The following is a 25764-nucleotide window of genomic DNA, read 5'->3' as shown; positions in this document are numbered from 1 at the left end:
CGATGGAAATTGTGTTTACTACATGCATGATGACTGGTAGAATGCCGTTGTCATGGTAACTTACATCTGCTAGCCTCTGTCCTGATTCCGTAGAAACAACCCGGAGAGGATTTGAGAGATCTTCTTTGTTTCCGATGAGAGCAATGATAGCGCTGCTGTCAAGATCACCTTCCTGAAAGTAAATGATCCAACAATGGTTTAACGCCGGAATAAAAAGCGCGCGCGGTCTTCTCCAGACTCAGTAATGCCAAAAGATCACGTGACGGCCGTACAAGCAAACCCACTTGTACAAACGCTCATAAAAATACACATATTTCTATGCGCACTTTGTGGACGTTGTTTTGTTTGTACCGTGGTCTATTCGAATTCCGGGTTTAACTAATTGAGTCACATTTTACGAAAAATGTTTACACGACAAGAGTTGCAAGTGAGTACCAAGAACCAAAGGCGTTGATTTTGGATTCCTATTGACATTACAGGATTTACAAAGTCATTTACGCATTGACGTGATCAACACCATCAGTCCTCCTTTAACAAAACACATTCAGCTTACAAACATTTTTTAGTCACACTTGCCTCTTTCCCGTATACGTAACATTTCTTGTATTAAACATCTGAATGCGTTATTATTTTACCAGTAGTCTAGTATGAAATATCACATTAATGAATAATTTGCATATTGACCTGAATATTAACCATCCAACTGGTCACGCTCTGGAAAGATTTCTCACACGTTATGTCGTACAGCAACATCACACCGTCAGCTTTCCGGAAATACGAGTGCGGGATACTTCGGAAACTGGAAGGACATGACGGAAACGAGAACGAATAATTTGATGTATTGCAGTAAACACGTGCACTATCTTGCATATGAACGCCGAGTTTCACAACCTCGCTGCTTTTACTAATGCGAACATTAGGACAATGTCTTTAGATTTCAGTCCTACAAATCTGAAAAACTGTCATAATACGTCGACCAGGCAATCGATATAAGATTACTGACAAAGTCACTGGCCAAAATATTTTCTTGATATTTCCCTGTAGGCCCCCATATTATATATTCAAATAGAATTACAAAGCTGAATTGCCTCAATCTGAAATTTGCCTCTATCCAGCACGTCCAGTTTGTCAGTACATCTACCAGACCACAAAAAATATAAAAATTTGGTAAAGTCGTCAGAGTGTTTTGAAAACCTAAAAGGGTACGATTCTAGTCGTTGTGGCTTAATAAACTGACGACATCAAATAAACATAATAGTGTCATAAAAGCGAATACGATACCGGGCGTGGCCGTCACGTTTATATAGGCGTGTCATTAGATTATATTTTGACGCTATTTTGTGTGTATACTGTCACCAACCTAAAGCTAAGAGACATAAACAGACTGAAAGCGAACGTCGTGCTTTTCGTTATGCTATTCGTTAAAATGTCCTCTAATGAAGACACACTCAGGAAGATACATATCACGATGTCTTACCGTTCTTGGCCGGCGGTGTCCCATATCTGCAGAGATATCACCGTACTGTCAATCACCAAGGACTTCATTTGAAAACCGATCTCTATGGTTACCTGTGTTCTTGCGTTGAATGTGTTTTGGCAAAATCTCTCCAGAAAGCTCGTTTTCCCCACTCCAGAATCTCCACATAACACAATTTTGAAACATCTGTCTGGTGTTCTTAGCTGTAAAAACTGTGAAGTAAGTGAACATATTAAGAGAAAAGAGCTGGTATTGACTAAGATTCATGACAAGGGCAGCCGCTATCTACAATGCCAGGGAAATCATAAAGGATATATCTCAACGAGCTCTGGAAATACAGAAGTATTGCCATGGTAACTACATTGAATGTCGACCCAAAAAAACAGTATTTGTTCAGGTAAATTAGCCCCAGCTTTGCATTTGTTCCATTAAACAACGGTTCAAGCTGTAGCGAGTTGAGGATCCTTACACGATTCTCTCTCTCTCTCTCTCTCTCTCTCTCTCTCTCTCTCTCTCTCTCTCTCTCTCTCTCTCTCTCTCTCTCTCTCCGTTTCTCGGCATAATAGTTTATTGTCCTTAAATCTATCGATCGATCTTTCTTAAACTCATCAACATTACCTAAAATCCATCCACCTCATCTATTCAGTAACTCCCTCAATATTCAGACATTCATCCTCCATCCGTCCATCCATTAATACGCCACCAATCCATCCTGTGAATCTAATTATCTGCTCATCTACGTCAATGATCATGCTCTGCTTACTAACACCACCACAGATTTTTGTAAGAAAATGGAGAGAATTTGCGAATTTGCGAGAGGACTCATTTTCCCACAGTCATAGGTGGGAATATCATTTTTTGCGAGAATGTGATTTTCTTACAGTCAATCAGCGAGACTTTATTTTGAGATTTTTCTCGTAGGATATTAATTTTGTGCGATGTTAATTATCTGTAACTGATTGCGATAACACCAAATTCTCGCCAACCGATCGCGAGATTTCAAGTTCTCGCAGATATAGATATAGCCCACGAAAACTAAATTCTTGCAGGATTGTGAGACAAACATATTCTCGCAAATTTCGAACCAGAGAAATCGAATACTCGCAAGCTTCCCGGAAAAAGGCGAGAAAGCGTCCGTTTCTCACTCTTTTCTCGCAATGTACTTAATTAACATACCTGCAGTTGTTGATCGCATTCACAGTCACTAGAACTACTGAGATCTGTTAGCTTCTTAATATTCAATCTTGGCTCAGTGTACGTCTCTTCGACCAATCTTTCATATTTATCTCTGGAAAATATTACAAGTAATATTATTGCAATATTGCACATTGTGTGAAGGTATTAACAACATCAATCTTTGCTTCGGTATTCGAAATGAATCACTCTGAAGTTTTAACGTTGCAAACAAAATGAAATACTATTATATTAGATCGTATTGTATTGTATTGTCCCTAGGGAACAACTAGTCTCAAAATCTTACGATGATCTACCACTTATGTTGGTTCATTCTGATTATCTTGGGAGCAAATAAGAATTTTTTGCGTCTTTTTTAGTGAAATTCGAAAACTGATTTTTTCCTACTGAGATAACACAGGGATGGAGGCCATTTTGAACTTCTATATCGGTAAATTTAAGATGATGTATTCCTCTGGTACCAAAATTCGTTAGGGACCGTGAATTTTATTATTGATTTTGAATGAGAATATCTTTGAAACGTTCCTCAACGAAATTTTTAGCACATACTACATTAATCAATACTGGGAAAAGTCGAAATTGAAGATATTTCCATGGATATGCTAAAAATCCGATGACCTGTTTGTTTGCTTTCTATGTATTTATTTTCCGATACAACGCTCCATGGATAAACACTGATAAACTACCGTGAACGCCTCAAACGTTCTAAACCTTACAGGAAAGATTAATTTGCCGCTGGTTGGAAAGCTGGGCTATTATTATTTACACTGCAATGACGCGAATTACTTTTGATCTTTGGACCATAAAAGGAAATTACCGCCCACAATCACTGACAGTCTATACAAACTGGTTCAATATCTCACGTAGAAAATATAAGACACGAATGAAAGAATCGATGATGACTGCATTCATCGATAACCTTATCTCGATGAAATATCACACAATTGAGTATTTCCAAAGCGCTAAACAAAACGTGGCGCAATGAACAAGAGCAGCTTTAATAAATCAATAAGATCGATATTTCTTACAATCAGAACAGATTATCGCCCGCTGGTTACTAAATTTAGCGTCGGTTCAATCGAAAACAAAATCAAAGTCGCCGACTCACCTTAGTTTTTCCAGTTGAAGCTCTAGATTCTGCCTCTCTTTCGATTTCCGCTCGTGTTCGAGTATCGCTTCTGTGTACTCTCTGAAAATTCAAAAATAAAAGGTGGAGGGTCACCTATTTTCACCGAGGTTCTGCTGACAGCGTGAATAACGCCCTCAACGATTTATCATATCGAATGTTCAGATGAACAACCACTACAGTGAGTCTTGACGTCATTCTACCAATCAGCACATTTGCAATTACAAGGTTTTATGCATATTTTGAGGCTTCCGTCCTACTCCTCGATACAAACACATGGACGCGCACACGGACACACACACGGACAGACACACAAACACACAGTAACACTGATGGAAATGTCTTCTTTTTACAAAAAGGGCAATGTAATATTCACTGTCATGTGGCAAAACAACACGATTTCCGAAAATTTACTTTGGTTACCGGTTTACTTCCTGAAAAAGGTGATTGTACACGGAGCTGAATCAAACTTGATAAAATTATGCAGAATAATAATAATGGTGAATTAGACCAACTGATAAACTACAGTGTTCAGGATGTGCAGCATTAGGTAATTCATTATAACATCAAAGACGACACAATGAAACACAAAACGACGATAACATAATGAAATCAGCAAAGAGGAACATAAATTGGCCGATTAAAGAAATTGATAAGAAGAGACATACAGTTGATAAGAAGAGACATTTGACTTAATTTAATTTCCATCAAATATCGGACATATTTTACCTGTAATTCTTTGTGTGACAAACTTCAAATCCTATTTGTCTACGGTGAACCAGGATCAAAATATCAAATTTTCTCTGCCAATTGTCATCATACTACTTTCCTATTTTACTAAAATAGGTCAGCATGTACAATCGACTCGGTGTCTGTCTGTGTCTGTGTGTGCATTGTTATCAATACTGACATTTTGTGCTTAATGAGTACCACCCACAGATTACGATATTCCCATTAAGACGAAAATTTGCTCCATTTTCTGTGCGTATCAATAACTGAAGCTACCCATTACAATGATTGTTTCATTTTGAATATTCAACGGTTTTTTTCTGTCAGTAACTATCATATCTTGATCTCACATATCATGTGTCACCTGCAATTGACAGTGTTATTGCCCGAGTCAATTCCCAAACGAGACTTCCCATGCAGTGCGCGAGAAATTGCGAGATTTTCGTTCTTTACGAGGTCACAAGGGGGCAATGAAAGGTAAATGCCTTGGGACAACAAATAATCAAAATTCATAAGGTCTATATAACAGCCACTTTGCCGTCAAGACGTGACGATGCTATTATGGATGAACTACACTATGGAACTAGGATTGGAGTGGACACCGGGTAAATCGCTTTGAATTCATCTTGCGTTTTTCGACAAATTGCTTTGTACAATATAATCGTGATCTCGCGATACAATTTGATGGCAGTGTTTCGACTTTGATATATAAACCGTGTGCCGTTCGACTGGATTGCGCGGACAAAGCGATCTTTTGCAAATTCACGAGGAGCAGAAACTCGATTTCGCATTTGGATTGCAATTTGCAGCGAATACACATGGATTGATAGATTTATTTAAGTGAAGTGTAATCAAGTCATACACACTGCATCAGCATGGTGGTTGTAGGTGTGCTCAGACACCTGTTTTCACATGAGTTGTTTGTTGTGATATATAATTAATACATCTATTTAGTTTCCACGTCGTTATTGAAAAATAGGCTGTTAGAATTCCATAAACACTTCATGTCAAGATCGTGTAAAACAAAAAAGCTGTTCGTCGTAAATTGCACTTTTTTCATAATCATTTTCGCTGAGTTGGTGAACAAACACGAGTAATAATAAATACGGATTGCATAGTACGATGCATGAAAGAATACTTATATATATATATATATATATATATATATATATAATATATATATATATATATATATATATATATATATATATATATACATATATATATATATACATATATATATATATATATATATATATATATATATATATATATATATATATATATATATAATATATATATATATATATATATATATATATATACATGGTTATATAGGTCTGAGTCTCTTATCTGAGAGCAATTTTTTAACACGTGAAAAATATTCAGTTATAATGACACTGATATCGAGCTATTTTCGTTCCATTTTGACTGTCCTCCTGAATATAAAATGACTGTCACCTCACTTCACTAACTAATCCTTGAATGTTGTCTTCTGATTGGCTGAAATTTGACGTTGACGTCACACCGATAAATGACATATTTACCTTTCAATGTAGGTCCGTTCTCTAACTGCATCGTCTTGAAGCTGTAGGCAGAGTTGCTGAGTTTCATTGAGACCGGCTAAGGACTCGTCCAGCCTTTCCCGCAGTCGCATATTTTCCTGGAAGGCAGAACAGGGGAAACGACGCTAATTTTCAACCTTTTTAATTATCTTTCTTTGCCTCGATGACCTTTCATGTAATTTTGTGTATAGCCCAGGGTGATATCGTTGATACAAGCAGATGAATGTTGAAACCACAGTCACAACTTCTTCAGTATTGCATGTATACCGACAACTTGGATGACATCTTTTGCGTAATATATATATATATATATATATATATATATATATATATATATATATATATATATATATATATATATATATATATATATATATATATATATATGCACAGCTTACGTTGAAGTGTGAGCATAATGGACAACATACTACATTTCTCGAATTGGACATATCTATAGTAGATGGAATATTCGTCTATAAACTCTTTGACAAGCGCGATGATTTCAAGTTTTCTATAGTGCGAATGCCAGATCGCGAAAGTAACATCCCTTCGTATATTTTTTATGGCACTGTATTGTCAGAATATCTTCGCATTGCTCGCGCAACACTTCTAATAGAAGATTTTCTTCAAGAGTTGCCAGCCTGTACAACAGGATGTTGTCTCAAGGAGGACAACAACCTAAAATTATCAGACAGTTTCATAAATCTATGTCAAGACATCCTCAACTTTTTGAAAAATTCAATGTAACACCGAAAGACATCATATATAACATAAGACTCAGAATAACTTAAGGTGTGGTGGTACCTGATCAGTACTGCTTGGGGAGCCAAGGCAGTTGACTGTATTGTTTTCAAATCCCCGAAACAGTCGCCTTGGTAAATAACTGATGAACACCTAGGAGATTTTGATGATGTTATTTCTTTGCTGTATTATAATTGTTCTAAACTAATCCTGCTGATGTCATATCTTCATCATTCATATGACACAATCATAGAGAACCCATAATAATCTATTGCTTGCACTTGTATGACGTTACTTTAAGTCATTGCTGTATTTATTTCCATCCGTGTGAATTTAAAATGTTTAACTACTTTTGCCTATATATACATATTATGCATGTATATATATTGATATTGATATTGATTTTGATATTGATATTTATTAGTTGTGTGAATGAAAACAAAATATTTAACATTATTTTGAAAATTTAAGGTTTAGGCAATGATTGCATGAGTGAAAAACAATCAATTTACTAAGATAACATATAGTGCAGCAAAAAGTTGCAGTCGACATTTAACAATTTTCTAAGGAATAGAAAAGAATGGTTGAAGTCAGACAGACAAAGTAAACGTGATCATTCCAAGTTCATGTTAAGTTCAAAGGATCAAGACAGTTTGAAAAATGAAAAGGTGTCAAAACTTTACCTTTATAAGAAGTTCATTTTCAGCGATAATTCCAGACTCATGCCGACTCAGCTCTAATACCATTTGTTCCAACTAAAAGAAAGGAAAAAATAAAATGTCTATGGAATAAACTCATCATTCGCGAAATTTAGGAGTCCTTGCTAATGGTATGTGCAAAAATGGACTTGGAAAACCTGTCAGTAATGTTGAAGCCTTAAGAAAAGAGAGAAGGCATAATATCATTCTGTGTTTCTGGAAATGCCAGGAAAATCTGAAATACGCTGAAGTTTCAGGAGTTGACTAAACATAACGAAGCTGATACTAAGACTAGCCTAGAATCTCTATACTAATGCATACATTGTGTAGAGCTACCGCTGAATGCATGGCTTTGAAGAGCTGTCATTTGTCAGCGTGTTTTAATCAGTAAGGTATATTTACAGTCACGATTTCTAGAATAACATGCAAGACTAGCTCTCTTATCGTCAGCACGGCATAGAGGGATATCAAAGGTTAATCGTGGATAATTTCACCCCTAAGCAGCGATAAATGCTCGGTTGATCGTTACTTCAAACTCGGGGATATTAGATTAATTCAACTGAAGCTCTGTGTAAAGAAGTGCGCTTATTTTTGTAGGAGCTTTTGGCACTAATGGAGCGATGAAAAGCAGTATAACGAAATCAATAGAATCATATTTTGTTCTCCGAATCCCTTCATTTGCTTCGTTTGTCGACTCTGATGGTTCCTTTTAGAGACGTCAAAGGCGCGTTTCCAAGCATTGAACATGTAAACGTCAGTTGTGAAACAGTACGATATCGACCAGATCAAGGTTCCTCAATAAACTTTCAAATCAGTTTGATTTCTATGGATGAAGCAATCAACAATATAACGTCTCTATACTTCCACCAAATACTGATGTCAAGGCACAATACGCGTTTCGTTTCGGGATTAAAGGGACAATAGCTGTAACATTCATTCTCGTTTTCTTTCTCGTCTTCCCAAATCTACAGAGTTATCAGCTAAGCCGACACAGCGTATCGTTTTCACGTTGCAGCGTGATACAGGTTGTGTTGATAAGTTGAACACTGGACATTTCTACATGATTTTACGAACGCAACAAACATACTGGAAGCATCAAGAGCTACAGCGAGGGGAGCTTTACTTGCAAGGGTAAAAGTGATGTTTTTTTCGATCCAAGGGTACTTATCATGATCAGCAATCACAGAGAGGATGCCATCTTGTTGTTTTCTTCTGAAACTGATGTTAACAACATGTGATAAATGATTCATGTTTTAACATATTATCCAGTGCGCTCCTATTGAAATGCCTACCAGTGTAGTTCTATTCAGTGTAAATTAGCTGCTTAACTTAAACGGTCGCCCAGCAACACAGCCAGGAAGACGGCAATTCTGAAAGTTTGGATGCTCATTGAAAGTTTCTGAAGAAGTCGTGTTTCAGCTGGTTTGATTGTCAGTTCTTGATTCATGTCAAGATCGATACAATAAATGCCAATCTTCCGCACAAGATGAGAGATACCATTGAATGATGGGAAAAATCACTCCACAGGATGGCGTTCTCTTTGGGAAAAATGTCGGCTTTATTGATTCATTCTGCGATCGATTTGTTCGCAACGTCTGCAGGAAATTACATCTTTCAATCTATTGTTTAATCACTCAGAAGTCAGTTCAATGACCGGGACAGTGAACGGATTGTACACTTACTAACACTTTTTAGTTTGAACAGTCGATAATATTTGGTTGAGGTAGAGCTTGAAACACTCGCTCGCAAAGTAATATTTCGTGGTTATAACGGCGCGTGTGAACATGGCGATTTGACGCTTAAAGAAATCCCAACAGTTTCTATTCCTGCCAATCAAATGTCTTTATTTCACCGCTTATCTTGAATCTGTGCACATGTCAGATTCTGACGTGTTTCACTGCATACTTGCTATGTTAACTCTAAACAGTTTCATCATCGTATTCCTATCTGTGTGTCTCAAACTTTGTCATGGATCTGTGTGTGATTGCAAAGACTTGGTGTATCCATGCTTTGATGATGAAAATGATAAGCTTATTTTTACTCGCAGGCGGAAAAAATAAAAAAATTCCTAACATTTCGTAAATGATAATAATATATTTATATAATCAATAGTAAATGCTATGTATTGTCTTACTCGAGCCCGATGCCAATGTACAATAACTGTTACAATCATTGTTTCCATTCTCAACACTTTTACATCTAGTTCGACAATTTACCTGCTGATTTTGTGATTTTCTGTCTTTTTCTCTCTTGTCCAGATCTGATAATGAGCTCTCCAACTGCAAACAATAGAACAATCAAATTAATGTGACCATATTATACACATGCATGGATGGATGGATGGATGGATGGATGGATGGATGGATGGATGGATGGACGAATGGATGGACGGATGGGTTGGTGGGTGGGTGCCTATAAATACCGAAGTTTGTGCGATGTTCTTTCAAAAATTTCACCTCACCTCTTTTTTCCTCTGTAAGAGACCCTGCACTTCCTGGTCTTTATCTTCAAGCCTTCGCTCTATTTCCCATCTGAGCTGTTCTTCACACTGCGCCATTTTGAAAGGTAAATTAAAACGACGACACGAGACAAATTAGACTTTCCAATACGTATTTACGACAAAGCATTAAATTGCTGGTGCATAATCTAGAGACACCAGGTCACACATGGCACGGAGATAGCTTACTTTCTGTGAAAATTTTTGCCATTCCGCGCCAACTAAATGTCATGGTAACTTGCATTACTTCTTGTTACAAACCTAGTACCTGTATTCATCATAACTCATAAATATTCAGTCATTAGCGGCAGCTTTCGTAATCTACTATAATTAACAAGACTGACTGTGAAAGCTAAATTGAATATGACTCTGCTGCGAACATTTTCACTCCATCATAAATAATAATTTCTCTCTCACACTAATCAATACTTTCATGGTTTTCAGACTACCTTGGATTATAGCCTCCAATTCTACATAATTATTCATCATCTCAAGACGCACATGAAATTATCACTCTACATTTTCATCTTTAATGTCAATACTTAGTAACCTTGAAGGCTAATTATCGGCTATATTGAAACCCGGATGCTTCTTTCAGATTTTATTACCGTGAAGGCGATTGATATATGAATATAAATATTACGATAACATGTTTTTTTCCAGATGCAGTCATATAACATCATCGAAAACTGTCTAGATCGTCTGCATATGCGATTCTAATGGATGATAAATGCACTTTTTCGCCAGAATTGTATTTAAGACGAAATCCTACAAGAAATTAATCTTCCTCTATCTTTAATGTGATTAAACTATTTACAGTTTTTTCGTGAAAGCTGGTGTATTGGTTGTTTTACAAGGACACATCTCTGGAAATAGCTCGTATTGTCCACCATCGTCCAATAAAGTTTACATGTATTTCGTAGTATAATATCAATAAAATTTAAAATTCCTACCTTTGTCCTGATACTGTCCCGTTCTTTCGCTAAATGTGACTCCATTTCTTCGTACAGAGTTTTGACTTCTTCGCGGTAAACACCGCTTGTACTGTAAACAGTAAAAATGAATGGAAACCCATTAAGCATTGCCTGACACGCAGCAATGCAACTCTGCAATCTTGCAAGATGTCTCTATGCTCAACGAAACGACTCTTTGCTTAAGTTTCTTGTTAAATTTCTGTTGTTGTTGTTGTTGTTGTTGTTGTTGTTGTTGTTGTTTCATTTGTCAATTTTCCGTCTTCGCGGTCACTGAACATTGACATTGTTTTTGACGCTCTTATTTGTCTGTTGTAACTGATGTCTCGTCATTTCCTAAGAATATCTTTTAATCAATTAGAAATCAATAAAACCGACCAAATATCATAGTTTTAAATCAGACAGAAATCTCACAAATCGATCAGAGTGACTCATCGTCAAGATTCGGACAACCTGTCTTTCAAAGCACCGTACAAAGATGTTATGATTCCGAACCCTGTCGATTTACCTTTTGACTGCAATGTCACATTCTTTATGTAAATGTCTGATCTCTTGAACTGCCTTCCTGAGGAATGACTCGAAAGTTGATAGAAGTTGAGGTTCGTCATGTCGGAGCTTCTGCCAGATCGCATAGAGCTCTTCTTGGCTGCAAAAACAGAACAGAAGTCATAAATTGAGAAAGATAGCAATCGATCTGCCCATTGGAGTCATGTTCTTTCAATTTTTCCCATTTCGTACTTTCTGAATTTCATTCATTCATTGAGAATCGTATTTTTGGTCCCTGTGTCCGGTTCTAACTTTCTAAAACAAGTTGCAACGTTGAACGACCGAATATACAAATGTTACATATGTTTTGTGTCCATTGTTATTGCTGATAATTAAATTCACATCGTTACAGGAATTCATTAATGAATAATTATTATGTACTACACTCCTATGCAGAAACCATTGACAGGACTGAGTATTGGATATTTCAATAGGCCGTATAGGAAGTAGACCTTAAAGGGATGTAGTCGTCGGAACTGCGCTCAAAGGTCGTATGGGACCCATACGACCCATGGCAACATGTATCCAAGGCACAATAGTGATTGATGATAGTTAAAACATGTCTGTCATAATCTATCATCGTATAATTTAAATATTGCAGCTATGATGATGAGGTATATCTTGATATCGTGCACGAAATACATTATTTGTAAACAAGAACTCGCACAGGCGCAGTTCCAACGACTATATCCCTTTAAAGCTGTACCTACGAAGAAAATGATGGCGGGAAAATGTGTCAAAAGTTACAATTAGAGTTACTTGAGCTCTAACCTAATATTCTAACCTAATATAATGTCCAAGTTCTACGTGAATACTGTGTACGCGGTTCGGAGTGTAAATATGCTTCTGCGAACAGTCCTGTGCGGAAATGAATCCCCACGTCTATTGTACACGAATATGAGCCGCCATGTTGTAAGTTTACTTGACAGATAAAATAAAATATAAAAATATGATGACAATTCCAAGTTTTAGAGATTTTGAGATAATAAGCTAACCATCCCTGAAAATGTTTCAATCGCTGGGATCACAACATGGTCGAAACGTTTGTGTCAGTCTCAGCTAGGTCTAGTACGCTAAATTCATGCATTGGTGCCGGCGAAGTAATAACACTTATGTACGATGTCTTAGAAGAGGTTGAAACAGAGGAAAATAAATTCAAAACACGCAAAATATGAGAAATCTCAATTATTACCGGGACAGTTATTTTGGGAGGTCACTTTTGACGACATCTGTGTCAGAAAATTGATGTCAATCAAATTTTTGTCAATCAAATGTCCAGGCCCAGGGAACCTATAACTCATGTAATTGCCAAGTCGATGAATGAAGACTGTGATTATGACATTACAGTAAACGAAGTCAACCTTGCCTCTTGAATAAAATCCGAGACTAGGAAAATCAGACTGGATTAATATTGATATGTGCATGTCAAAGGTCAGGGGTCAACCTCTTCATCCCACACAGAAAATGAATTTCATCAGGCTTATAGGTAGTGAGTGAACTATGGCAAGACGTCTGTGCAATGTTGTCATGGTAACCACTGACTTGTCTCCGAGAGAGCCTGTCCATTTGTGTGGAACTTTGACAGTAATTTTGTGGATTAATCCCACAGCGCCAATTTTGATATATTTTCTATTGAAGCTAAGGGCTCCATCATGATTTTCCAATGCATGAGAAATACACTTCTATTAAAATTTCGTAACGATTTTTTTCTTCTCGTATTTCATGGCAGTTGGCTTAATCGAAATTGTAAGTACAAGCAGCATCTGTGGTAAGCCACGTCGCACAACATTCTTTCTTACGATGGACAAATGAAAAATTACACGTGCGCTTTGAGAATTCTGAAGTTATTTATGAAATAGAAATGGGCATTGGTTATCCTAATAATCCTTGCTTAGATGTACTTGATCCTTGAACATCACAAAGTTACGAGTTCGTGCTGACCTGTTCTTACAAAATCGAGCGATAAGTTTGTTTTTATGAAGACTGTTTTGATTGAAACAATACTGCTACTTCAGAGTAATATCGTTTGAAAATGGAACCGTTCACTCACAGCATTGGCAAAAGTCTAGTATTGTTCTATCGTTATTTATTTATTTATTTATTTATTTATTTATTTATTTATTTATTTATTTATTTATTTATTTATTTATTTATTTATTTAGGTGTGTTGATTGGCGTTCTTCTCAACTCTATCCCAATTCAAACTAGTTCTTAAAACCTGTTATCCATGATATCAAGTAAAGGGAATGTAGAAGTTTCGTGTATTTTATAACAATTCCGTACGTTGTTCTCATCTCTCAGTATCAATAACCAGGTCCTCTTCGAATAGAAAGACAAGTCCCGTTAAGCGGAGATTAGCGAAGTCAATCCACGTTTTCATATGAAAAAAAGAACATTCTCTATTGACTTAAAGTCATGCTTTCTTTGATACTGCAATGCCAGAGTTGAAGAACACCTCAGTGAAACATTTGAGAGAAAAGACTGGGATCGACCGAGACGCATGCTCACTTTAAATTCACATTCAAATTTCATTGGCTGTGTAGACGTCGCTGTGTTGAAGACACTGTCCTTTGTGAATTTACCAACCTTCAATCCAGCCACTTGAGACGTAATGAGGCCCAAATAACCATTCTATAAATAAACACTCTTTGATCAGATTTTGCTTCTTTTATGGATGAATTCTTTTGAAAATCGCCGAACACACGCACATCAGAGCCGGTATCCTGCTATATCGTCTCTGCAGGCTTTCTTTTACAAAGAGATAAGACAGAAAATATGCCAAGCAGAATGATATTACCTTTGGATAATATGAGTAAAAATCTTTAAGTACAAACGTCCTTCAAATCTTTAGGTACAAACCATGGCTTTGGAATTACTTCGTTGTCTCTAGACCTTTATATATTGTCAAAGTTAAACTTGTTAGACGCTTAAATCCGAGTCGAGGATACATGTAGCTTATACCAATCTTTCCCTTGGTGGAGAGAATCACTTGTCTATTTCCAATGTTCATGAGGTTTTGAAGACAACATACCATGTGACGGCTAGTGTTAATCCGTGGGCACCGCGTCGAAATTTTCCCTCAATTGCTTGCACAACTACTGTGATAGCAGTAAAATTATAAGCCATAAAATGATACGAGTTGAAAAGCACCTTTGAATTTCTGTAAAAACTATCTGGTGCAGACTTTTTATTTTAGCAATGTATATCTATGGAGGGTTACCAGCATGAGTAATTTGCAATATCGTAGAATCAAAACAAAATATATTTTGTAACTACATTACTGTCATATCGGATTGATCAAGAAAATGTAATCCAGATATTACAGCGATAATCGTCTTGGACGATCTGTTATTGTCAAGCTAATACCAAGAATTAGACCTTTTTGTCATTCAGATCAACGCACGAGAAGTTTTTGTGAGTAACGCACAGTCGCAAGTTTTCAGTAGAAGGATATAATCCTATCAAATATCAGTATCATAATACAGACCGAGACTTTATGTGCAAGAAGGATAGGATAAATCTTTGACTGATTATGCGCAGAAAAGCCAATGGAACACCTGCATGCACTGTGTAATGAATGTGACAACAGGGCCATGTTTGAATAGGGCTCTGATGAATACGACCCTGGGGTGATAGAGAGACAGTAAATCTAACTCGGTGGTGAATAAGATCAACGTCTCTGTAATGTGTGACTGCTCCGCCCCGGCGAATAATCATCGGATTATCGTGACTTTCTTCAAGATAAACGAGGAAGGACTGATACTGCAAAATATTCCTCAACAGTTCAGAGATTTTATAACACTGCGACTGTGTATGAAAAAGGTTTCAATATGGGTCGCACCTGAAGAACACGGAGGGCGATCGCCAACATGAACACAATGGAGTGTCACCAACGTAGCCCTACTTTACAGTTGTTTGAAACAACTGGACCCCACAGGATTATATTGATTTGTAAAATTGTTTCAGTCTGGGCACAGACTGTTTCAATCGTGCATATTTTAATGACAGTTTAATTATTGTGATTCATATATCGGTAGATTCGGCTTGATGAAGCTAAAGACATCGTAGAGGTTTTAAAAGGTACATGCATGAGTGCTCATAGCGAAAAAATCTTTGTTTGGTTGATGCAATGCTAAGCAGGGAAAAACATCAAAACTATTACTTCAGGCCAGAGAAGTATCTATTACATCCTCTGAGATGTTGGATACGAAGGTAGATTCAAAGGGCGCATAGAATGATATTCCGTGCTCGAACACGAGAATCTGCCTCGACTTTCGAGTCACAGAGGGTATATATACAGCTTTCTCAATAATACATTTCTAAAGTGAAAGGTTCACAATTCATCAGATGGAGCCGATTCTCTCATTGTCATTCCACACCGTATGGCTGGCGTTTTATTCCTTGTAGTCGACTTGGCATTCGCCATGCCCAGTGAATACCTAATGAGTATTTCCTTTCCTTCGTTGGCGTTGACTAGCCAGCCTAATTACATCGCATCGCTATTGCCGGCTGAAATGCACACAGAAATACCACGCGACTTATTATGTCAATTGCAGTCCCATCACCATACGCAGTAGCCCGGATCAGATACAGACTCATGAGCGCCCATTACACGTTGCGCAGTCCATCATTAGGTGATAGCTGGGCAGTCAGTGAACAATTCGAAGAAACAGACTTAAGATGTAGTTTTCTGTGAATGTTGTTATGATTTTAATGATGCGGATGCAGTCTTCACCTAATTGGTATTACCGCCAACAGGGACACTGTTTTCCAATCATCGCCGTGTCTATCAATTATCTTAATGTAATGTCTGTTTCCTAGTTTCCCCGATGGCAAAACCGCGAACAGTTCAGATGTGGAAGATGCATGGCTTCCTGTTGAAGAATTCATACCCTAATCTATGGAGATTTTCCTTTAAGGGGTAGCTACTTAATTGAAAAACATTGTGAAAAGCGAGTTAGTAGCAAGTCTTTCAGAAAGTCAACACTCCCAAGACAGAAAGCATGCGCACCGGTTCTCAAAGAGAAACACACAGATAGTTTCTTGGAGATTGGCAGCCTGCTTTAATGTTGTGATGGTGGATTGATACACAGGTTTTTCATCGGGTTTTTGCTTCATTTGTTTGATATCAACACATGGCAGAGTATACAACTGCCAATCATTCACTTATCAAAGCTTTTCGCTGAAGAACAAATTGTGAAGTCAGTGATTCGAGAGAGCGGGAACGAACGTGAATGACACTTCTATTGCTCCGTCTGTCACGGACGATTTCAGCTAATCATCTCAAGAATTGGACTAATGAAGCCAATTTGTAACACATGTCATGTTTCAAAGACGACTTAGCTACTTGTGAAAGACTTATATTCTGAAATTGAACTCCATAGAAGGGAAGTGAACTTGTAACAAAAAAACCGAGATGAGATTGGATGTCAAGTCAACAATTAGATCCATACTCGTTGTCGATGCGAGGAACCGGGTTGACGTTGCAATTTATATTCATATCATAGGGCCCACTACATCTTTACTTTGCTCGAAAGGCGATAATTGACTCTGATAAGTTACATCACATGTTACATCTGATTGGCGTTTTTACTTTGGTCATTATGTTGAACAACACTTAAATGTACACAGATAGTTCACTACAGTCAAGTTTGAGAAGCTAGTTCGATCAGGAGGCTTGTACCGTTTTACCTTTTATTTTTGAAAAAAATCTACTTTCACTTGAGTTGTGTTGGTAAAGTGACGACTTAGAATGCAGAGTCGTGTCTTATGACTAGCTGACTTACACCACCCATCAAATGCCTCCACTTGAAAATCTGCGTCCTTTGACCGTGGTGAACACCGAAGGATTAGTTGATCAATAATTTGGAGGATTAGCGTATTCATAATTTGAACACATTCAGAAATTGCAACTATTTAGTATTCAGTGTTTTAAAAATGGCCACAATAATCGATGTTATCCCTTCTTGGACCTTTCGGTTGAATTGTTCAAATATTTTCGTTCTCTAAGAACAAGCATAATTGTTAGATTACCAAGAAGGTCAATTCATTAAGAAATTTCTAAAATATTTGGAGACTGCGCCTCGCAAAAGTTGGTCGATCCGTACAATGAAATTCCGATACCATCAAGTAGAAGCCAAATAGACTACGTATTGATAATAGAAAACTAAAAAAATGACCTGTATTTAAGATTAATTATAAGCAGATTAAAGGGACGGGTTTAGAATTGTATTAAGGGCCACTTAAAACTAGCATATGGCAAACATAATCAACTGCGTTTGCAGGGAAGTGGTTTGTATACGCCGTGAGAATTTATTTAAATGCGATCCTCGTTCGCATCTAATGCTAACAAGTTTAATGTTAAAATTCTCAACAGTCTGGATTGCAAACAATTTATTTGGGCAATGTACCTTGTTTAGGGGAGTTAAAAATCAAAATTTAATCATAATTCTTTCGTTAAGGATAGTGGTTTGATATTCAACTCAACGAGTTTGGTTTGGCATGCGCCTCTTTTAACTATCAACCGTCACTTAGGTTTTTTCTGCCTTATAATTGAGGAACCTGTCTTTCGATTGACTATGAGGATCATAAATCAATCTGGCCGAGGGAAAATGATTTTCAGTTTGTAATCATATTATATTAATATGCTAAATTTTTAAAGCAAAAAAAGATACGACTAAAAGACATTTGCATTGGCAAACCGGTGGTTTCAAATAAAGATTTTTGCTTGAAGGCGTCTCGAGTCAATGAAACAAAGTGGTAAACCTCTTAAATTTATTCTCAATAGAGTTGCTTAGTAACAGCTGTCCGCGGATCTTCTAATAAATGAACGACCGCCCTCTGATCGCAATCTTTCAAATTGATTGCCAGCGCTGCCGTGGTGCAGGATGAGCTCACTCTTTTCGAAACATCAAACATCAGTTCACAGTAATTGCTTTGAAGCCGGTATATTTCTCACTATCTATGTTGTCTCCTGTGCAGCTGAATGTGATATGTTGCAAATATGTGGATAGATTATGTCTAACATAATGATTTTCGGGCGCTAGTCTTTACTCTTTAGAAACTTTTCCATTCGTTCAGTCGTATATTCTTGATTTGCATATTGTCGACGATCAACAGTGTGTTCAACGCCAACTTACTTTGTCTTGAGCAGATTTTTCACTCTTTAGCTGTTCGTTTGTTTGGTTGAATTGCGATATCGAAATGTAGACAGAACATATGGAAATTGTTTCAAGATTCGTGCAATACCTTCTCCCTTAGTTTCTTTAATGTCGAAAAAATATCACAAAATTACCAATATCCATATAGAGCTTTCAGGATATTTCAAAAATTCCAAGTCACTAATTCTTTGAGGCAGAATACATGCCGGGAACAGTTTTTCAGACATTTAAATTTTATACAGTTATACTTCTCTGGTTTGCTGTTTGGAACGTGCGGACTCATTTTGAAGACAATGGAAAACCAAGTCATAACCGTTTTGTTTCTGTGAAAAGAACAAACATTTTTTCCTCTAAAATGAACACAGGATACAGAGGCCATTTTGAATTTCACATGTCAATAAATTCAAACCAGTTTGTTTCTGTAATCCTAAACTTTTTACGCGACCCCTGATTTATATCCTTGATTTGAAAGAGAGTGGTTTAAGTTAATATGCGTGCATCGAAATTGAAAAACCTAAACCTTTAGTCAAACTTTTCATAAGAAAACTTTAAACCATTCCCAGTCAAAATAAAGCATAAAAAATACGGGGCTATCGTGAAACATTTGGTGCTCGAGAAACTGAATACTCAATATTTAGTGATTCTTCAAATTCAAAATGGCCGTCATCCCCGTGTTAAATCCACGGGAAAAGTTACGTTTGCTCTATCCACAGTGAAAAGCCGATGAAAACTTATTCACTCCATGATCTTTAAAATGAGCCCCAAAAACCGATAGAGCAAAAGAGTATTGTAAAACTTTGAGGGTCCGAATATCTGTCCCCAAGAAGCGTTCTATCTCATAGTTTCCTTGAGGAAAGTTTGAGCAAAGGTTCGAGCAAAAGTTACACACTTTCTATATATGTTAAAGGGAGGGCGTCTCCTTTCTGTGGCTGTGCGACTTTCTTGTTGATAAACATTGTCTCTTCCACGAAATTGGTATGCCCAATGAATATCGAGCAAAAGTGAAGCATGTTTAGCATTTGATGCATGTTTATAGTTCATCAGATTTGTAGCTTTCCAATCACAGCTAGACTTTGCCAATTAAACTTTGGCTGCGTCCCTCGTTTATATGAAGCTGCTTTGGCCTCAGTCACCAGTTTCGTTTCGGTGCAGCCTCCGTTTCAAAAGTTTGGAAATGCACAGGGGATTTATGTATGTTGTGCATAGCAACATGACGGTTGTTTGGGTCAAATACGCGCAGCTGCACACGGGACGACCCCCTACCAATAATACCTTATATTCAGAAACTATAGGAATCGATAATTTAATCGATGGAAATAATAATTATTATCATGAATCTAATTAAAAGTATATATTTAAATTATACCGTAATACTACTGTAATACAACTTTTGACATTTGTGTTTCTTCTTCGGCAACAATATACGATGACGTTAAATAGCGTAAGCCCAGAACTCCATAGATTTGTTTGGGTTCAGAAATTATAGTAATCACATTATGTGAGTTGGGATTCATCTGTATTTGCTGATACTAGCGCATCACCTTCAGAGTCGACTGATTGTCGAACTATATTAGAAAAAAAAACTGTCTGCAAGTCGAACAGAATGACACGTACACGTGACAAAAAGAATACAACATTGAGAAACTTTCTAGGTAGTCTATGCAGAAACGCATGACACACGATAACAATATAGTCAATGCTGTCGGGATATTTCACATCTCGGTGGCATCAAAATGTAACGTCGCAATTTGTCACAAGATTTCTGCAGTTAATCAACTGATGGAAGAAATCGCAGTGCCAAAGGTAATTTGTGCTGCCAATGACTATTCCATAATAGCGGACACGGTACAATTTCCGGTAATCGCGTTCAGATGACGTATCTGGTCTCAGCGCTACATGAAAATTAATGTTATCTTCGCTTTGAGAAAAAGATGTTATGACTATCTCAATATATTTAAAACGTAAAGAATAATTCTGCGCTTCACATAAATCTGCACGGCATTGAATGGATGGACGCTGCAAATTTGTTAGCAGTTCAATTTGTCATCATTAACTGTCGTTCGGAGCTTCAACACAATTATGACGACGTGAGCGAATGTCACTTGTTGCGATGCAACGCATCACCATGGCAACACCGTCAGAACGCTGTGCAACTGAGCATAGATCACTCCCGCGCATGTCCAAGCTGCCGTATATCTGCGAGCTGCTATCTGTAGCCTGCCTGTATAGTTTAAATTCATTTAATATTTCCCACCTGTAATCAGATGATGTAATTATGTCAAAAAGCATTGAGGTATCGAGAAGGCGAGGACAAATATTGACGTCAAACAAAACGAGCTCTATTTGTTTATACCATTATAGTAGGACTTTATCACGTAATACGTTTGATCTACACGTGTTTAAATATTGTCTCGAATCGAAAAATGGCACCAAAAGTGTGCAAAAGACGACGTAGCTTAGGTACATCAACAAACTTTCAAGTAATCTTTATTAGCACTTTGACTGAGTGTGATAAAAGCTTTCCTTCCGTCAATGATTCATCTCTGATTTCGCGTCAAATTTTTGTGATCGTGTCATTCTTTCCTGTCTTATGACCTAAGTGAATAAAATAGAGGTATTAGAAAAATTAAACGCCTAGGTCGTTCATTTGCACATTGTTCTCGAAAGTATGATGCTTTGTCTTTATATGTGTTTTTGTTCTCTGTGTACGTTCTTTGTGGGAAAAGCTCAGGGAGTGAACATCGCTGATGAAATTGATACTTCTAATAGGCATGGCAAAATCTGATGATCTGGGTCACTGTGCAGGCCGAACGTCCGTTCAGAATTACCTATGACAATCTTAGCCCATACATTGCCGTCAGCTCGCCATTAAATACTCGAAAGTGGCATGTTTTTCAGACAGCTGTTTGTAGAAACAGAATGGATCGGTAACTTTGCCATGAAGACAACCGAATTAGAATCTGTTAATTTTTGTAGTTGCTCAGGTCATGTAAAGACAGTGGAAAGTTAATGAGTTTGGGATATTATGCCAAGAGAAGTACCAGCTGTTATCTACAACAACCAGGGCGTATGTCAAGAAATAGTGGAGCACGAGTCGAGCGATTCTCTGAGTAGGGATGTGCATCGCCCAGTAGGACTTTTTCATAATTTCCTGACCTGTGTAATTCTCAGAAATTGTGTAGGTCACCTAACGACCTTAATGTCACAGACTAAGAGACTGCCACTAATCGGATCGTACGCTTCACACAGAACAGAAAACGAAGAGAATGCTGAGGTGTTATTATCACTTGTCCTTCAGCCTATTGTCAAACACTCGTATGTACCATTTGTAATAAACACTCAAACAGCATAGAGTAAGTGTCAATAATTTGTCTCTTCTCGACTTTGTCTCTCATCAGTGTTTAACAGAAACATCATGTAGATTTCATTTTCAGAAGCTCTAATGATGGAGCTTAAGGACTTTCAAGGTTATGTTTAATATTCTGTAATCACTGTACTCCTATCTCTTCCAAATTTATTATTTTATTCCTCACGTCCTTATAATTGACAAAGGTTCCACTGCGTACAATCACGCTTATTTAAGAGATAGAACATACAGAAAATATGTTCTTTTTCACTATCAGACGACAAATCTGAAGTGGCAACGCCTTCAGCTGTGTCCTTGGTTTTCCATAGCCGTCCTTCAAGGGCTAATTCAAGGGTGTTCTTCAGAACAAATACGTCTCATGCACTTCCATTACCTTGCCATAAAATTCTTGGAAATATTCCAGACTCAAAAGAAACTAATCAAGAGATAGAAAGAGACGATCACCATTCTCACGGCCGATGATTTTTATTCCAGACGCCCCCTTGTTCCATCACGGTCTGACTATTTTACCTTCATGGAGCTTTTTTTGAGGGGGAGGGTGAGGGGGGAGACTGAGTGAATTTTACACCCTTTGGAATAATACACATTATTTGCAGAAGGGTTTACATAGCTGTCGAAAACAAAGACGAGCATGTATTCCCGTTTAAGTGGTTTTTAAAGGATGCCTTTGAACGCCGACACACATCAATTCTAGTTTATCGCTATCATTTTATTTCGTGGTGTTATTGAAGGAAGTGTCTGTTTGACACTTAAAATAAAAACATTAAGGGCTACTATAACTCAAGCAAATGCAAGAATTAGGCAATTATGATGAGACGTGAATGCGAACTTTTTTAAAAAGGAAACTGTAAAGCGAACACCATAAACTAACGTGAAATAATTGCTGGCGTTAAAAAGAGGAAATGTAAAAATTTTAGTTGTTTGCCAATCATAACGAAATGACGTCACCGACTCGACAAGGTAGTTATATTAGGGCCGCATCGATCTTAATCCAAAGATGTCATTTATTTTTAGACAAGTGTAAGTAACATGGACGCACGTCCGTGTGTATGGTAAGACAACCTTAGTATCGGAGCGTTGGAATACCACCTCTTCCGTGCAGAAGCACGACAACAACACTCAATACTTTTCTGGGCAACATTATATCGGACAAGAGTAACTTTACACGCAGAATAGACTGCATATATTAAATGGTTCTAGTTGCCTTGGCAACAAGTCGGCATACTGAAGTAATTTACATATACAAGGCAATAAGTTAAGTCAACACATAGAGAACGACTAAGTTAAGCAGTAAAAAAGGTTACAGAACAGTACTTTTCCCCAATGATATCTACAATTGTCATCATTTTCTGTACCCTGTCGAGTTTGCTTCTGTTGTCGAGAGGACAGAAACTACATCTGGTTGACTGAATATTGCAGAAAAGTATCGCTGTATGTTTATGACGTGTTTTTGGAAAACACCTGTTCACCTGAAGGGTTGCTAACAAACAGCACGATGTCGCTTGGTATGATTACTTGATTGCTTCATAATTGCCTATAGACGAGAATATAAAAGTTTACAAATACTCGTTGAAAGAAAGAAACATTCTTATCCAATCCTAAGGGGAATTTATCAAAAGCAGCCTCATTTTTCAAAGTCGACGATCTGATTTCAGTCTGTCTATCTGTTCTGATCCGGCAGAACACTCATGGCATCAAATGATTAGTCAAATTATGTTCACATTTTTGTGGATATTTCCATTTTTGGTATGGCGAGGTCGAAATTGACGGGAATGCACTTAATTTTAAAATGCATCATGGAGGCAAATATTCAGACTCTCAAATTGTTTACAATCTATGTATCTGATCTACCACTTTCGGGGGCTCATTGTGAAGCTCTTGGAGTAAAAGAAATTTGCCGTTTTATTTTTGTGCAAATAGAAAAATAATGTATGAGCCATCGCTTCTACTTTCTATGTAAAGATGGTGGCCATTTTGAATGTCAAATATCAGTTAGGGTAAAAAGTATAAGTCTTGTACTTGCGAGTGGCATATACCTTAAAACAACAACAACCTGTAAAGCGTGGATACCTACCAGTAGTTTTCAAAGATTACAACAGGTAAATTGTTCCAAATTTATCGAAGGAAAATGGAAGATGTCGAAGTCTGACATTTGTAAAATGAGATCGAACTTGATTTTGGATTTCTTCTACCCAATGATAACTGAAACTTTAGTTGATTAACCACAAAGGAGCTTAATTAATACTAGCGACCTTAATTTGCTGATTACAGACATAGCTTTCACAGTGATACACGTTTTTTTCTACAAGTTTATCTCATTCTGCTTAATATTCACAAACTTTAAGTTTTTTATTGTTTTTGATATAGTTCCGATATAACATGCAATCGGATCACGCCAGCCAGCTTTATGGATTCCAAAAATGTTGTCCTAAAATCTATAAGCCTATAGGTAAAAGTTGGTAGTATTGCAAGTTTCTATGATAAATCCGCCTCTGCTTCTCAGCACAACTTGTTCATATCTTGATGCATTTTTCAGAAAATCCATCTCACGTCAGATTCGCCTGGACAGAATAAAGGTAAACCCATATTTCTTAAAACCCAGGAAAGCACGTCAAAGCAAACAGATACGATGTCGGCACAATTACAACGGAGATCACAGACCACACATTTAGGAGACATTTGCAAATGGATTTTTGCCATTTGTCCAGCAATTACTCCGAAATTCTCGACTGTCTCTTTTATTGAGAATTTTTTACATAAATGTTGAAACGAAGTTAGAGATTCTGTTATCGCCTGTATTACTTGTCGCGTCTTGAAAGTGTTAAGCTGTTTGTACAGCCAAGTGTCAGGAGTTGGTAAAGTTACCAGGGATTTCAAATCAGTATGTGATTAAACTCTATATCATGGGCTTTGCTAGAAGTCACTGACGCCAATTAAACTCTTTCGTTTGATTTAAATTAAATCCCTACCTAACAAAGGAATTAAACACTGTGGTTTTATTTCAATTAAATCTCTCGCTAACAATGGGATTAGATGCGTCCCTCAATCCCTGTTATGTTTCCATGTTTCGTTTCGGTCTTCGTTGACGAAAGGGGTATACAAAGCATCGTACAAAGCCAAACTTTGAATGTTTTCTTGTCTCACTCATAAATCGAGACTACACAGAGGCAGCCATTTTTTAATTTCATTGCGAATCTTCCGTATCTCCTCATTTGTGTATCGATGCTTACGTCACAGCAACACGTCAAATAACGTCACTACTTTGTACGTACCACGCGACTCGTCACTGGTCTCAGTTACAAATCTCTTTTGAATCCAAAGCAATTTATCAACACATGGACGTGACGGTAATCTAAAATTTCCCAATTCGCGTAGGGAAGTGTCTTTGCATAACAGGCGGCGCTTTGGATCTGCACGAGGTCGTCCGGAGCGGTTAGTGACGTCATAGGAAGAGCAGTCCGGGTTTTTTAGTGTTAATAAAAGACTGAGCGATCAATAGTGATAAAAAAAGGTTCTGGATTTAAATTTGAAGCGTTATAAACACGTTGACGGTAAACAAGAAGTAATATTGGAACCAGATCAAATTAAACGGAAAGTCTCTTTTATTGAACATAGTTAGTTTTAATCAAGGGTCTCAGACGTTGCTTTGATGTGATGGACTGGTATTCTTGTTTTGGGGTGTTTTCTCTTGGT

General features: G+C 37.3%; 1 protein-coding gene across 1 annotated transcript in view; it reads right to left on the bottom strand.

Moving 5' to 3' along the window:
• Positions 1-25764, bottom strand: part of LOC139141139 (EF-hand calcium-binding domain-containing protein 4B-like) — a 52507-nt gene that overhangs the window by 3768 nt on the left and 22975 nt on the right. The window contains exons 2-12 of the mRNA XM_070710743.1: positions 11507-11644; positions 10981-11071; positions 9992-10078; positions 9747-9809; positions 7516-7587; positions 6074-6189; positions 3780-3860; positions 2654-2765; positions 1478-1689; positions 685-799; positions 65-172 (exon numbers count right to left, since the gene is read on the bottom strand). Of these exons, the coding sequence (XP_070566844.1) occupies positions 65-172; positions 685-799; positions 1478-1689; positions 2654-2765; positions 3780-3860; positions 6074-6189; positions 7516-7587; positions 9747-9809; positions 9992-10078; positions 10981-11071; positions 11507-11644 (1195 nt within the window). The remainder of the gene's footprint in view (positions 1-64; positions 173-684; positions 800-1477; positions 1690-2653; positions 2766-3779; positions 3861-6073; positions 6190-7515; positions 7588-9746; positions 9810-9991; positions 10079-10980; positions 11072-11506; positions 11645-25764) is intronic.

Source organism: Ptychodera flava, chromosome 9 (genome assembly GCF_041260155.1).
Source record: "Ptychodera flava strain L36383 chromosome 9, AS_Pfla_20210202, whole genome shotgun sequence".
NCBI classification, from domain to species: domain Eukaryota; kingdom Metazoa; phylum Hemichordata; class Enteropneusta; family Ptychoderidae; genus Ptychodera; species Ptychodera flava.
Note: the sequence above shows the minus strand (reverse complement) of the source record. Positions and strands in the feature narration are given on the sequence as shown.